Source organism: Nerophis lumbriciformis, linkage group LG14 (genome assembly GCF_033978685.3).
Source record: "Nerophis lumbriciformis linkage group LG14, RoL_Nlum_v2.1, whole genome shotgun sequence".
NCBI classification, from domain to species: Eukaryota; Metazoa; Chordata; class Actinopteri; order Syngnathiformes; family Syngnathidae; genus Nerophis; species Nerophis lumbriciformis.
The window spans coordinates 19,326,100-19,339,495 of NC_084561.2; the positions used below are offsets into that span (position 1 = coordinate 19,326,100).

Here is a 13,396-nt window from a genome sequence, read left to right on the forward strand (position 1 = left end):
ATTGATGATACCAAGGTCTTGTATTTGCCGAACACATCCAACCATCCATCCCACGTAGATGTAGTACTCTTTCATTTTACCGTTGAGGGTGCGCAGGCCTTCCAGTGCTCTGGTCAGGCTATCTGCATCAGTGTTGTTTGGTATGAACGTACAACACTCTTCGCCAAATATCGCGCACATGCTTCCTTTTTCCGCTAACATGTCCAGCGCCATACGGTTTTGAAAGGCCATAAGGGAGGTGGCGGCGAGTTGATCAGCGACGGCTTCAAGTCCGGCCTGTGTCCAATTTCCTAATCTCTGTACGTTGTAGTGGACGTAGTTTATTCTGTCAACATTCTTGTTAATCGTACACCACCAGTAGACAGATGATTCGAGTCCAGCTGCAACTTGATTTACCAATTTATAGTCAGATACACCTCTTTGGACACCCATTGCATCGATATAAGTTGGATCTACAACACTTTGCCAGTTTACATCATGTCTAATTATTTTCCAATGTTCAGGTATCAAACTGTTCAGGCGTGTTAACAATTCTCGTACAAACATTGATACATTTACTATGTGTAAGCAGTTGTCTGATGATAAGTTTTTTTTTTCTCGTTTTTTTTTATTGACATCCAGCATCAGACATTCCTATCCATTACATCTTATTCACATAAATCATATATCTATTGTCTGCCCTAAATGTCAAAATATATTTGTTTATATCCCATCCATACCACCCCCCCCCAAAAAAAAGGAAATAATAATACATTAATAGTAATAATAAATAAAATAAAATATAGACAGATATATATATATATATACACACATATATAAACATATATATACATACATACATATACACATATAGGTTTTTGTTTTTTTGCAGTACAATCACTAATTCAACAAATTAAAGTCAGGTTTATGGGGTGTGACATAGTTGACCCAATTTTCCCAGTATGAAGTAAATTTCTGATAAGTTTCCTAACTGTTGTCCAGAGCCTCGCATGTTAATGCAGGTGTAATTAGCTTTTGTCACATGTTTATCAAATATTGGTTTCTGCTTTGTTTCTTTGGTTACAGGGTAGATTTTGTCCCATGTAGTGCAATATATAGTTCTGAAGAGCTTAATATATTTAAAAGTTGAATTGACACTTTATGAGCGAGTCCTTTTTTGGGTCCAAAGAGTGTATTGTCAATCTTAAGGTTGCACAAGAGTTAACATAGTCCAATGAGTGCATAACTCTCCTTTTAAATTAATATTTGTATAACATTTTTAGCTTTGTTAAGCTTGATAACAAATAATGGCTACGTTGAAGGTTGTTTTATAGTCAAATATCCAGGAGTCACACACAAATGTAAACAAATTGTGCGTTTTTATTATAAAAATGCTGAAATAATATGCATAAATGACTGATCATACACTAATATTAAATTAAATCTAAGATAATTTCTACATTCCAGTGCTGACCACAGAGTGATAGAAATGACTAAACGCTGCATGACTGGTTGTGATCTTCAGCATTCATCTTGATCCACATAGTCACAGAAGAGATGGTACCCATCAGCCCCACCATCCAGGTGGGGAACCGACCCGCCCACAGGAAGCCATGCGGCATCCAGTGGACGGCGTTACTGAGGTCCGCCATAAACCCAACGATAGAAAGCAGTTCCGACTGCATCCGTCTGCGGAGCTCACGGTCCCTGGGGAAGAGTGTAAATAAACCAAATAACTCACATTCTGTAATTCCCTTTTTTTAATGTGGCCAGATGAGATATTCCAAGAGAGCTGTAGCGACTCAACCTGCTTCCATCTCGCTCACATCTCCTCTTTCTCCTGAGCAGCAGCAGAAGTCGGAGGGACCTGCAGAACACAGAAGTCATGTCACTAATGACACAAAAGTACTAATTATTATTTCAATATAGTCCTGGTAACCAGTGTACTCTGCAGTGGACACTAATGTCCACTAAACAGGACAGGAGTATCGCGTATTGGCCGATACTGTTATTGATCTAATACGCTATCAGCACAAATCATACATACTTGCTTATTTTGTGGAATGTTAGAAAAAGTTTGATCAATTAAATTACTCTGACAGCAATTGTAGGTATAAAAACAACCTATTACCAACAATCTGGAATGGACATATGCTGTCTTAAAAGGGAACTGCACTTTTTTTTCTTCTAATTTTGCCTATCATTCGCAATCATGAGAGACAAGATGGGGTGACATAGCTCGGTTGGTAGAGTGGCCGTGCCAGCAACTTGAGGGTTCCAAGTTCGATTCCCGCTTCTGCCATCCTAGTTCCTGCCGTTGTGTTCTTGGGCAAGACACTTTACCCACCTGCTCCCAGTGCCACCCACACTGGTTTAAATGTAACTTTGATATTGGGTTTCACTATGTAAAGCGCTTTGAGTCACTAGAGAAAAGCGCTATATAAATATAATTCACTTCACAAGAAGATATGTTTTTTTCTTTTTTTGTCTTCTCAAATTTTAGGTGGCTATCAATTAGGGCTGGGTGATATGGCCTTTTTTAAATATCTCGATATATATCTCGTTATTTTGCCTTAGTCTTGAATGAACACTTGATGCATATAATCACAGCAGTATGATGATTCTATGTGTCTACATTAAAACATTCTTGTTCATAATGCATTAATATATGCTCATTTTAAACTTTCATGCAGAGGGAAATCACAACTTAGTCAATTGACCAAAACTGTATTAATTAAACAGTTATTAAGCAGTGGCACAAACATTCATGTCATTTGAAAACAGAAAGTGCAAGATTGTCAGAGACATTTTAAAACAAGCTATGAGTGCACTTTTTTGCATGATGTCCCTAAGATGACAAATCAAAACAACACTAAATTAAAGAGCACTTTTTGTACAGAACGCCACTACAATAGTTTAAAACAAATAAAGTGCACTTTTGTGCATGATGTCACACAAGATATTTCAATAAGTGTCAAATAAAAAAGAGCTGCATAATAGGAAATCAAATAGTGTACGTCCTTCGCTATGTGGTAGGTTCCGGCAGACGTTATCTCCTTATGTCGTTTTTTTTTTTCATACGGTGTTGATGTGGAAATGGTTGCCTCTGCATTTTGTTGGTGTGGCACCGAACGGAGATGTTGACATGCAGAGTTTCAAGCACTCTTCATTCTCTAGCAGGTGACTTTTCAAATGCTACAAATTAGCAGTAATGCTACTTTTTGTAGCAACGCTTTTGCTCCACTCTTGACAAATGACGGTTGTCTGTTTGACATATTCCCACTTGACGCCAAACCACCGCCAAACGATGGACCCGGTGCTGTTTTTCTTGGGAATTAATTCTTCCTTCATTTGTTACCAGATTTGCACCTTCTTTCTCTCGTATTACCACTCGCACCACAGCTAACGTTACCCATGCTGCTACTTCTCTGCTCCGTGAGGGCGTATACCAGTGACGTGCGGTATGTATCCAGTGATTATACTATAAGGTTATTTTCCATTTAACTTCACCAGTTTTAGATTATTTTTATTCAAAATCGCTGAATTTTCACATTTGCCGTTCAAATACTGAGAAGAGACGATGCGGTGAGTCAGCAGCCAGTTGAGGCACGTCACTCAGTTGTGCCTCAACATGGATTGCGGACTCGGCTAACTGCTGGCCTGCTGTGCAGTGAGACTGTATTGCTATATGAACTATATTATACATTTCCACAGTTTAGTTAGCTGAGGTATATAATGTACAGTGTATATAATGTACAGTGTATTTTGTCAACAACTGTATGTGTGTAATGTATTTCTTGTGCTGAGCAATCATAAAACTGCTGCGAAGACGTACTGTGTGACGCTCGCAGTAATCCCGCCTTCTGGTGCCCCCGACGGGAGCGCCACACCAACTAAAGCCCACACCCAAACCCTCCATGTGCAAGACCAAATCCACCCAAAAAAAGTCACTTAACAAGAAGCCAAAAAGTGCAAAAACAACAAGCCGTGAACGACTGCAGGGACACAACATTAGGTACACCTGCAGACTGCAGCACGAATATCATATTTCATTCATTCACAACTCCTCCAACACGAACACCACTGTTCCCACACTTATAAGTAAAGGTAAGACCATAATAACGTTTTTTTAATTAAATGTGCTTTTTTGTGTGCTACAGTTTGTATGTGTAAAGTTAAAGTTTAGTTAAAGTACCAATGATTGTCACACACACACTAGGTGTGGTGAAATTTGTCCTCTACATTTAACCCATCCCTTGATCACCCCCTGGGAGGTGAGGGGAGCAGTGGGCAGCAGCGGCGCCGCGCCCGGGAATAATTTTTGGTGATTCAACCCCAATTCCAACCCTTGATGCTGAGTGCCAAGCAGGGAAGAATGCTGGTATGAGCTTTTATACATAACTCGTTAACTGCTGCCAATCAAACGGTGAATAAGATACTCTTTAGGGTTCATATGTTTGTAAATCTGACTGTGATGAAGTCAGTGCCTCACCAGCCTTCAACCTCACCGCACGTCACTGGCGTATACGTATGTGACGTATGTAAGAAGGTGTGCTTGTTTATGTTTCTGTGAGAAGGAGAGACTAGAAAGAGTGAGAAGAGCCTGTAGTGTAATGTCCGCAGCGAAAAGCAACCGCGTGAGAACGTATACTCGAATATCACGAAAGTCATTTTCTATATCGCACAGAGACAAACCCGCGATATATTGAGTGTATCGATATATCGCCCAGCCCTACTCGTAATGCAGCTAATGAGAGCAATCAATTATACGTCTGAATCACTTTAAAAATGCATTCAAAAACCGTCAACAATACTTCATTTACGTTCCGCAATCTGTATAATAATCAAGCTGTAGCGACATAGTTATTGTAAGTGCAAACACTCAAGAACTCTTTCTCTAGCGTGGTAACACATCGGCATGCATCGGTATTAGCCTTAAAAGCTAACTACAGTAAGAGATAAGCTAGCTTCTACAACAACACGAAACTCAATTGAGATTGTAACGCACAACAATGCCATAAGACACCAATCAGTACTGACTGAAAAACATGAACAATCTTATTAAAGAATCTGTAAAGTATTAGCCCACATTTCATGTTTTGTTTGTATACAGCTAACCAGACAGTGTATGTACTATAGTTGTAATAACAAGCATGATGTGCTGCGTGTATCATGATCGATATTAAAGTGACTCACTCGATGGACAGTTGTTGATCTGGTCCAGCTGGCCAAGGACGTTTCTTGTTGATTTTGGGTAAGCACTCAATTTATGTTGAAATAGCTTGGCTCCAAGCTCCATATTTATAGCGTCAAAATTTGTTTTCACCTCACTATCCTGGCTTCCCTGTGCTTCAACGTCTCACTCTTCCTTTGTGCTCGCTTCCATAAGCAGCAGTATATTTAACTTCAAAAATATAACGTTGTGAATCCTTATTTGTCCAAAAATAGTTTGTCTTTGTTTTATTTATATAGCCCTTAATCACAAGTGTCTCAAAGGGCTGCACAAGCCACAACTCAGATCCCACATCAGGGCAAGAAAAAACTCAACCCATTGGACGGAGTGAGAAACCTTGGAAGGGACCAAGTCTGTTACCAAGCTACCAAGTCTGCCATGATTAGAACACACTAGGGTTGTATGGTATACCGGTATTAGTATAGTACCGCAATACTAATGAATCATATTCGGTACGATACCGCCTCTGAAAAGTACCGGTCCGCCACTCCTTTTTTGGCATCACAACATCTTCTTTTGTTTAAAAAAAAATTATATTATGTTTATAAACTCAGGAAATATGTCCCTGAACACATTAGACTTTGAATATGACCAATGTATGATCCTGTAACTACTTGGTATCTGATTGATACCTAAATTTGTGGTATCATCCAAAACTAATGGAAAGTATCAAACAACAGAAGAATAAGTGATTATTACATTTTAACAGAAGTGTAGATAGAACATGTTAAAAGAGAAAGTAAGCAGATATTAACAGTAAATGAACAAGTAGATTAATAATACATTTTCTACCACTTGTCCTTAATAATGTTGACAAAATAATAGAATGGAAAATGACACAATATGTTACTGCATACGGCAGCAGCTAAATTAGGAGCCTTTGTTTATTTACTTACTACTAGAATACAAGTTGTTTTGTATGTTCACTATTTTATTTAAGGACAAATTTGCAATAAGAAACATATGTTTAATGTACCCTAAGATTTTTTGTTAAAATAAAGCCAATAATTAAATTTTTTGTGGTCCACTTTATTTGGAAATGTAACGAAATTAATCGAAAAAATGTTGGTATCGGTATCGGTACCAAAATATTGGTATCGGGACAACACTGGAACACACTTATGTTTGATTCCGGAAGTCGGAACACATTTGTTGCCAGAAGTCAGACATGCGCTGCTTTGGAAACCAAGTCAGTGGCAGAAATGATTAAAATGATCAAAATACGGTAAATATTGAGCATATTACATACTGTTATGAACGTGTCTGTTACTACATTATATATAGACATGCAATGTGTATATAAAACGTTGCTGGATAGTTTTGAAGTTGTTTTGGCGGGCTTTGAAGGCTACAACGGTCACTCCCATTAGCTGCATCTTTCTAAATCTTTTTTTTTTTTTTTTTTTAAAGACGTGTGTTCTTTTCTCTCTTAATGATTGTGAACGATAAGCAAAATTCCAAAAAAAGTGCAGTTCCCCTTTATAAGTTGAAGTGGAGTTGTAATTGTTTTTGGCGACATCTAGTGGCAACAATATTATTAATATTAAAAAGTTGAACAATCCGGACACGTTTGTTGCTGAATACTTTGTAAAACGCTGTTTGCCTTTGAGACTAGAAATATTTCTTACTTGTTCATATTGAATATTGACAAATGTGCTGTTTTAGACCGCAACACTGTTCCATTAAAGGCCTACTGAAACCCACTACTACCGACCACGCTGTCTGATAGTTTATATATCAATGATGAAATCTTAACATTGCAACACATGCCAATACGGCCGGGTTAGCTTACTAAAGTGCAATTTTAAATTATCCTGCTGAAAACGTCCCGGTATGATGACGTCAGCGCGTGACGTCACGGATTGTGGAGGACATTTTGGGACAGCATGGTGGCCAGCTATTAAGTCGTCTGTTTTCATCGCAAAATTCCACAGTATTCTGGACATCTGTGTTGGTGAATCTTTTGCAATTTGTTCAATGAACAATGGAGACAGCAAAGAAGAAAGCTGTAGGTGGGAAGCGGTGTATTGCGGCAGGTGTTGTGCTGGATGACGCACCCCCGCCATAGAATGCACCCCTTGACTGGTGTGCCGGATAACACAGCCGGTGTTTCATTGTTTACATTCCCGGAAGATGACAGTCAAGCTTTACCATTGGCCTGTGGAGAACTGGGACAACAGAGACTCTTATCAGGAGGACTTTGAGTTGGATGCGCAGACACGGTACCGTGAGTACGCATGCAGCTGCGGCTTCCAAACATTTGATCAATTGCCCGTACGTGCGTGCCGCTATGTGCATGTTACGTACGTAACTTTGGGGACTTTGGGGAAATATATGTGCTGTATGAACTTTGGGGAGGTGAACGGTACTTTGGGCTGTGGGATTGAGTGTGTTGTGCAGGTGTTTGAGTTGTATTGGCAAGATATATGGACGGGAGGTGGAGGGGGTTGTTATGTGGTATTAATTTGTGGCATATTAAATATAAGCCTGGTTGTTTTGTGGCTAATAGATTATATATATGTCTTGTGTTTATTTACTGTTTTAGTCATTCCCAGCTGAATATCAGGTCCCACCCGCCTCTCACAGCATCTTCCCTATCTGAATCGCTCCCACTGCCCTCTAGTCCTCCACTCTCACTTTCCTCATCCACTAATCTTTCATCCTCGCTCAAATTAATGGGGAAATTGTCGCTTTCTCGGTCTGAATCGCTCTCGCTGCTGGTGGCCATGATTGTAAACAATGTGCATATGTGAGGAGCTCCACAACCTGTGACGTCTCGCTACTCGTCTGCTACTTCCGGTACAGGCAAGGCTTTTTTATCAGCGACCAAAAGTTGCGAACTTTATCGTCGATGTTCTCTACTAAATCCTTTCAGCAAAAATATGGCAATATCGCGAAATGATCAAGTATGACACATAGAATGGACCTGCTATCCCCGTTTGAATAAGAAAATCGCATTTCAGTAGGCCTTTAAGGTCACTAATTACATATGTCTAGCTTGTGTGCCATTGTGGCCTTAGCTGTTGTGTAGCGGCTAGCTCCTTTTGTAAACAACTTGACTAAAATACAAGAAAAGACCAACCTTGTGTGTTTATTAGAGGACATTTAGATGTTAACTGGCTGTTCAGCGATGCAGAGGTAGAACTGCTTGTATCGGAGAGTTTAGATACAAGCCAATATAACTGTTTTTTTTGCTGGTATCCGATCGGGGCCAAATAAAGTTTGACCGATTAACTGGACTATTTCTGGTACACAAAAGAGAACATTTCACCTCAGTATGCCAAGCAGCAGCGAGGTTCCCCACAGCGCGGTACTTAAGTGCCACCATGGATCAGACTTTGCTTGAATGAGGTGAGCATCTGCCGCCCAGGCCACGTGTTCACACGGGTAGTACAGCTGGTCGGCCACATTCTCAAGGACTGATATCCAGCGCACGGCTCTGTCTTTCTCCTTTGGGTGGCACACAACATTGGTAAAATTAAAAAACTTGCGCAAAGACAAATTATTGCGATTGTTTCACATCATCAACCTTAGCACCAAATCCGTAACTGTGGGTATAAGCCAGCATGGAGAGATCATCAAAAAGTCTCAGCACTGTCCTGCAATGGCTTAGCTGAGCAGACAACAGCAGAAGGCTTTTTCCGAGGTTAGGGGACGAACCATCTGTCTTGCAGGAAAGAATGCCTCCGACGAACTGGGAGCCGTAACAAAGCGTCCTGATCTGCAAGGAAGAGGTTGGCGTCAGAAACCGTAGCATCACATATTTGATTTGTCCATTTTGAAAGCAATGTGTTTGTTTGAAACCTGGAAAGGAAACTTAGGTGCAGGCAAGAGCACTTGAATCTAGGAATGTGCAGATCGATCTGGGCGATTTTTGTGAAAAAGTATGTGATCGCCATTGCCAATTAATGGCGATCACAAAAAACAATCTCTCTGGCTGACACTGTGACATGGATGACAAGCGGCGAGCAGCTTATTATGTTTCTTCATACACTGTGTAAAGTTGCTCCCTTAAAGTTATAATAATCACCTCCATTACAGCAAATAAATGGCATTTGTTGTAACATTTAAGGGGAACTACACTTTTTTAAAATCTTGCCTATAATTCAGAGTCTGTATGAGAGACAAGAACATGTTTTTTTTTTGCATTCTAACTCATAAACGTAAATTAAAGTCTGCTTACAATGGAGTCAACTCGAGGTCCTCTATTTCGCACATAAAGCCCTCTAAATAAACATCCAAAAACCACCAACAATACTCCATTTAAATTTTGTGACCTGAATATTAACCAAGTATTAGCAATATTTTTTTTTATAAGTGCGAACGTTAAGGATCAATTTCTAGCAGGGCATTGTCACAGAGAGCTAAGTTCCTTATGCTGCTGTATTGGCGTCATCAGCTAGTAAGCTGCTTCCTCGCCTCGGAGCTCGTGAAAGTTTATTCTGAATTGTAAATCATACCGCTCACCTGGACAGTAAAAGGATGAAGACATAGCCCGACAAGTTGGTCAACTTTGACAGCCTATTTAGACCCAGAAATAAAAGTTGCTTGACCCCACTCCTTTTTTCCCTGCGAGGATTATGAGTCCTCGTTTATCTAAACACGAATATATCAACATTGTAACTTTCGGATTCCCAGTTACAGCAGACATTGTACAGTAACTGATGTTTTATTATGTTTGTTGGCTCTCATGAAGTCTGCAGTGAGTAATAATCAGTTATGTTGTTAAAGGAACGTTGTGATGCGTTTTTTAAACGATTGTGCTGCCTTATGCTTAAAATGACAAGAAATGTGCAAATATTACATGTTATTATTAATGTGTCTGTTACTACATATTACATGTGTGTACAGCTCTGGTAATGGGTACATTCGCAGCCAACTGCACAAATGTACTTCAAAATGTAACAATCAAAATAAATATGACTTTTTTTTTTGTTTACTAGGGCATGCATATATAATATGCATTAGTTTGACCATTTAAAATCAATGATAATAAAAAGGAGATGCTTGGAAATAGCATAGAAATGCCCCAAAAACTTGGAAAAACGCGATTCATAGCGTTACTTTTTGGTGTAACCATCATGAGCATTCTGTTCGGGTATATTTATTTTATATTTTGATAAATCATCATATTTATGTATTATTAAATTTAAATAGGTATTGATCAATATTTAAGCTGTGCGTATTTGATTTCAGTTTGCTTTTGACATTTTATTTAGAATTGTAGTTGAAACTTTTACAACCTTGTGTTGCGCTCATGATGGCGTAACCAAACTAGATTTCATTTAATGATCTTATTTTGAATATTTATTCCCTTTTTTACATTTAGTATATTTAAATATTTATTTATAAACATTGAATACATTTCAAATATCAATATAATGCAATTGCCCTCATCTTATAGGGTAATGTTTAGTTACACCAATTCATGAGCGTAACACTAAGCTTCATCACTTTGACTTGTAATATCTCTAATTCTGGTGGTGTTTTATGCTTTTTTTCTTTTTGGAACATCCATCCATCCATCCATCTTCTTCCGCTTATCCGAGGTCGGGTCGCGGGGGCAGCAGCCTAAGCAGGGAAGCCCAGACTTCCCTCTCCCCAGCCACTTCGTCCAGCTCTTCCTGTGGGACCCTGAGGCGTTCCCAGGCCAGCCGGGAGACATAGTCTTCCCAACGTGTCCTGGGTCTTCCCCGCGGCCTCCTACCGGTCGGACGTGCCCCAAACACCACCCTAGGGAGGCGTTCGGGTGGCATCCTGACCAGATGCCCCAACCACCTCATCTGGCTCCTCTCGATGTGGAGGAGCAGCGGCTTTACTTTGAGCTCCTCCCGGATGGCAGAGCTTCTCACCCTATCTCTAAGGGAGAGCCCCGCCACCCGGCGGAGAAAACTCATTTCGGCCGCTTGTACCCGTGATCTTGTCCTTTCGGTCATAACCCAAAGCTCATGACCATAGGTGAGGATGGGAACGTAGATCGACCGGTAAATTGAGAGCTTTGCCTTCCGGCTCAGCTCCTTCTTCACCACAACGGATCGATACAGCGTCCGCATTACTGAAGACGCCGCACCGATCTGCCTGTCGATCTCACGATCTCACGATTTTTGGAACATGTACTATACATATAATACAATAAAGTCCCATATAAAATTATGTTTCTAGCAATACTTTGATTTTGCCTTTGAAAGTATCACTCCAATGTCCATTAGTGGAGCTGTATTGAAAGTAACACTCCAATGTCCATTAGTGGAGCTGTACACAAATATACTTACAGCATGTATATAAAATGTTGAGGTGTTTGGATGTTTTTTTAAGCGCTTTATGGCCAAAATAGATCGACTCCTATATGCTCCATTGTAAGCGGACTTTTGCTCACATTTATTCACTAATTAGAATGCATACAAAACAGAAAAATATACGTGTGCTTGTCTCACATAAGGATTGTGAATGACAGGCACAATTAAAAAAAAAAAAGGTGCAGTTCTCCTTTATGTATCCTTATCAAGTGTTATTATCACTGGAGGACAGGCTAAAGGAGTTAGGATAGGCTTTATTTTATATAAAGTCCTATGAATCTCTAACCTGACTCTCGCCAGATCCTTGTAGTTTGCTGAGCTCCACACAAGGATCTGGGAGTCCTCAATAGAAGATGTTATTTCAGAAGGCGGGGCCTTGTAAAAAAAAAAAAAAATTGTATGTGATTGGATAAACCACTTGTTCGTTATCTTGAATGACGTTCTACTTCAACCACTCACATCGAAATCAACCTGTGACGCTGATGAAAGCGACGCTGGGGAATCCAAACCCAATCAGAAGAAGAGCTAAAACATCCTTGCCACCAAATAAATGCCTTCAAAACCGTTCTCTGTTCATCTTTTAAAGAATTCATATTCGATAGATTCGACAAAACAGTTGCAATAGCAGAATCAATGTCAGCACACGACGCGGTGAGGGCAGTGTGCCGCCATTGTTGTTTGAATCAAACAGTCGCTTCCGCGCTAGGTCACATCTATGAAATCCAGCCCGGCGATCCTGATTGGTTCATTATTTTTTGCTATCTGGAAGGAGTTTGCAATTCCTTCGAGCCCAGATCCTTGTGTGGAGCTCAGCGAACCACAAGGATCTGGCGAGAGTCAGGTTAATGAATCTCGACAATAATTTGACAATAAAAAGGTGTGCATGCCACTAGAAGGCTAGCCCTACTAATAGGAAGTGGAATTAAGTTTCTAAGTCACATGACCTGGAATCAACTATGAAAAAGTATATAAAATCCAATAAATTATAAAATAATGTATGTGCACGACATTTTAAGGAATGCTAATTTTCTGACTTTCTTATAGATTCATAGGTGTTTTGATATAGAAGATAAACATTTTATACAAACTCTTCAACAAATTGATTGACAGTCCCTACGTGTAAACGACCAGTATTGAGAGCGTCATTTCTCATGGGAGCTCCCCGCAGCATGAGCGACAAGTCCGGCCACAGTGAAGGGGCGCTTCCACTGGAGCTACAGAAGCGAATATCCAACGTCCAACGTGAAACCAAATATACCGCGTTGATTAAGTTTACAGGTCCACAACTTAACACACATGTTGATATTTTTCCACATTGAAGGAAAATAATTAATTGAGAACAAATCATTAGAATCATATTGAGCGTTTACGTTTACAGATAGATAATGCAACTACGTAATTTGCGTAGTTTACTCACGATTCGATCTCTTCCTCTGTAAGACTCCAACTCTCGGACAAGGCAGTCTACTGAGTCCTGCATGTCTGAAGTGTAAATGTACACATTACCAAAAATAAAAGAAACATATAATAGTCATTTTAGTACTTTCAAGGCATTATGACGTTTGTTTTTCTTATCTCCAGCTGGACTTTGACCAGGAAACGACCCTTCGATATTCTTCTTCTTCAGTTGACGTCTCGTGAATTCGCTTTTGCACAGCAGACGTAACTTACTGCCCTCTAACGGTCATAAAGTATATCGCTTCAATTACAAGCATGACTAATAGCTTGTTTTGTAGATTGTTGTTGTTATTCAAGATATTTGGGGAGAAAAAAAACAACCTAATTGAGGTAAACAAGCAGTATTCATTTAAAAGATTATAAATATCACACAAAAGTTAACTTAAATAGGAGTATTTATCAAAAGTATCTTTGAGGTCAGGTAAAAACA

General features: G+C 39.6%; 1 protein-coding gene across 2 annotated transcripts; it reads right to left on the reverse strand.

The window, feature by feature from the left end:
• Positions 1-1,341: 1,341 nt before the first annotated feature.
• Positions 1,342-13,161, reverse strand: pex11g (peroxisomal biogenesis factor 11 gamma). 2 transcript variants are annotated; one of them, XM_061975897.1, is made up of 6 exons: positions 13,052-13,161; positions 12,926-12,990; positions 8,742-8,933; positions 8,484-8,662; positions 1,787-1,846; positions 1,342-1,686 (listed from the first exon to the last, which is right to left on the reverse strand). In XM_061975897.1, exons 2-6 carry the CDS (start codon positions 12,986-12,988, stop codon positions 1,473-1,475), a joined length of 708 nt encoding a protein of 235 aa, XP_061831881.1. In that variant the 5' UTR covers positions 12,989-12,990; positions 13,052-13,161; the 3' UTR covers positions 1,342-1,472. The 2 variants fall into 2 exon arrangements, with proteins under 2 accessions (XP_061831881.1, XP_061831880.1); XM_061975896.2 differs by having other exon boundaries at positions 12,926-13,150.
• Positions 13,162-13,396: the final 235 nt, after the last annotated feature.

Bases quoted from the DNA above. Each gene is read 5' to 3' on its own strand.
- pex11g (XM_061975897.1), bottom strand. From the start codon at position 12,988: ATGCAGGACTCAGTAGACTGCCTTGTCCGAGAGTTGGAGTCTTACAGA. The intron at 8,934-12,925 runs GTGAGTAAACTA...TCTTCCTTGCAG, and splicing joins ACAGAGGAAGAGATCGAATC to ATCAGGACGCTTTGTTACGG. The intron at 8,663-8,741 runs GTTGATGATGTG...TGCCACCCAAAG, and splicing joins GTTACGGATTTGGTGCTAAG to GAGAAAGACAGAGCCGTGCG.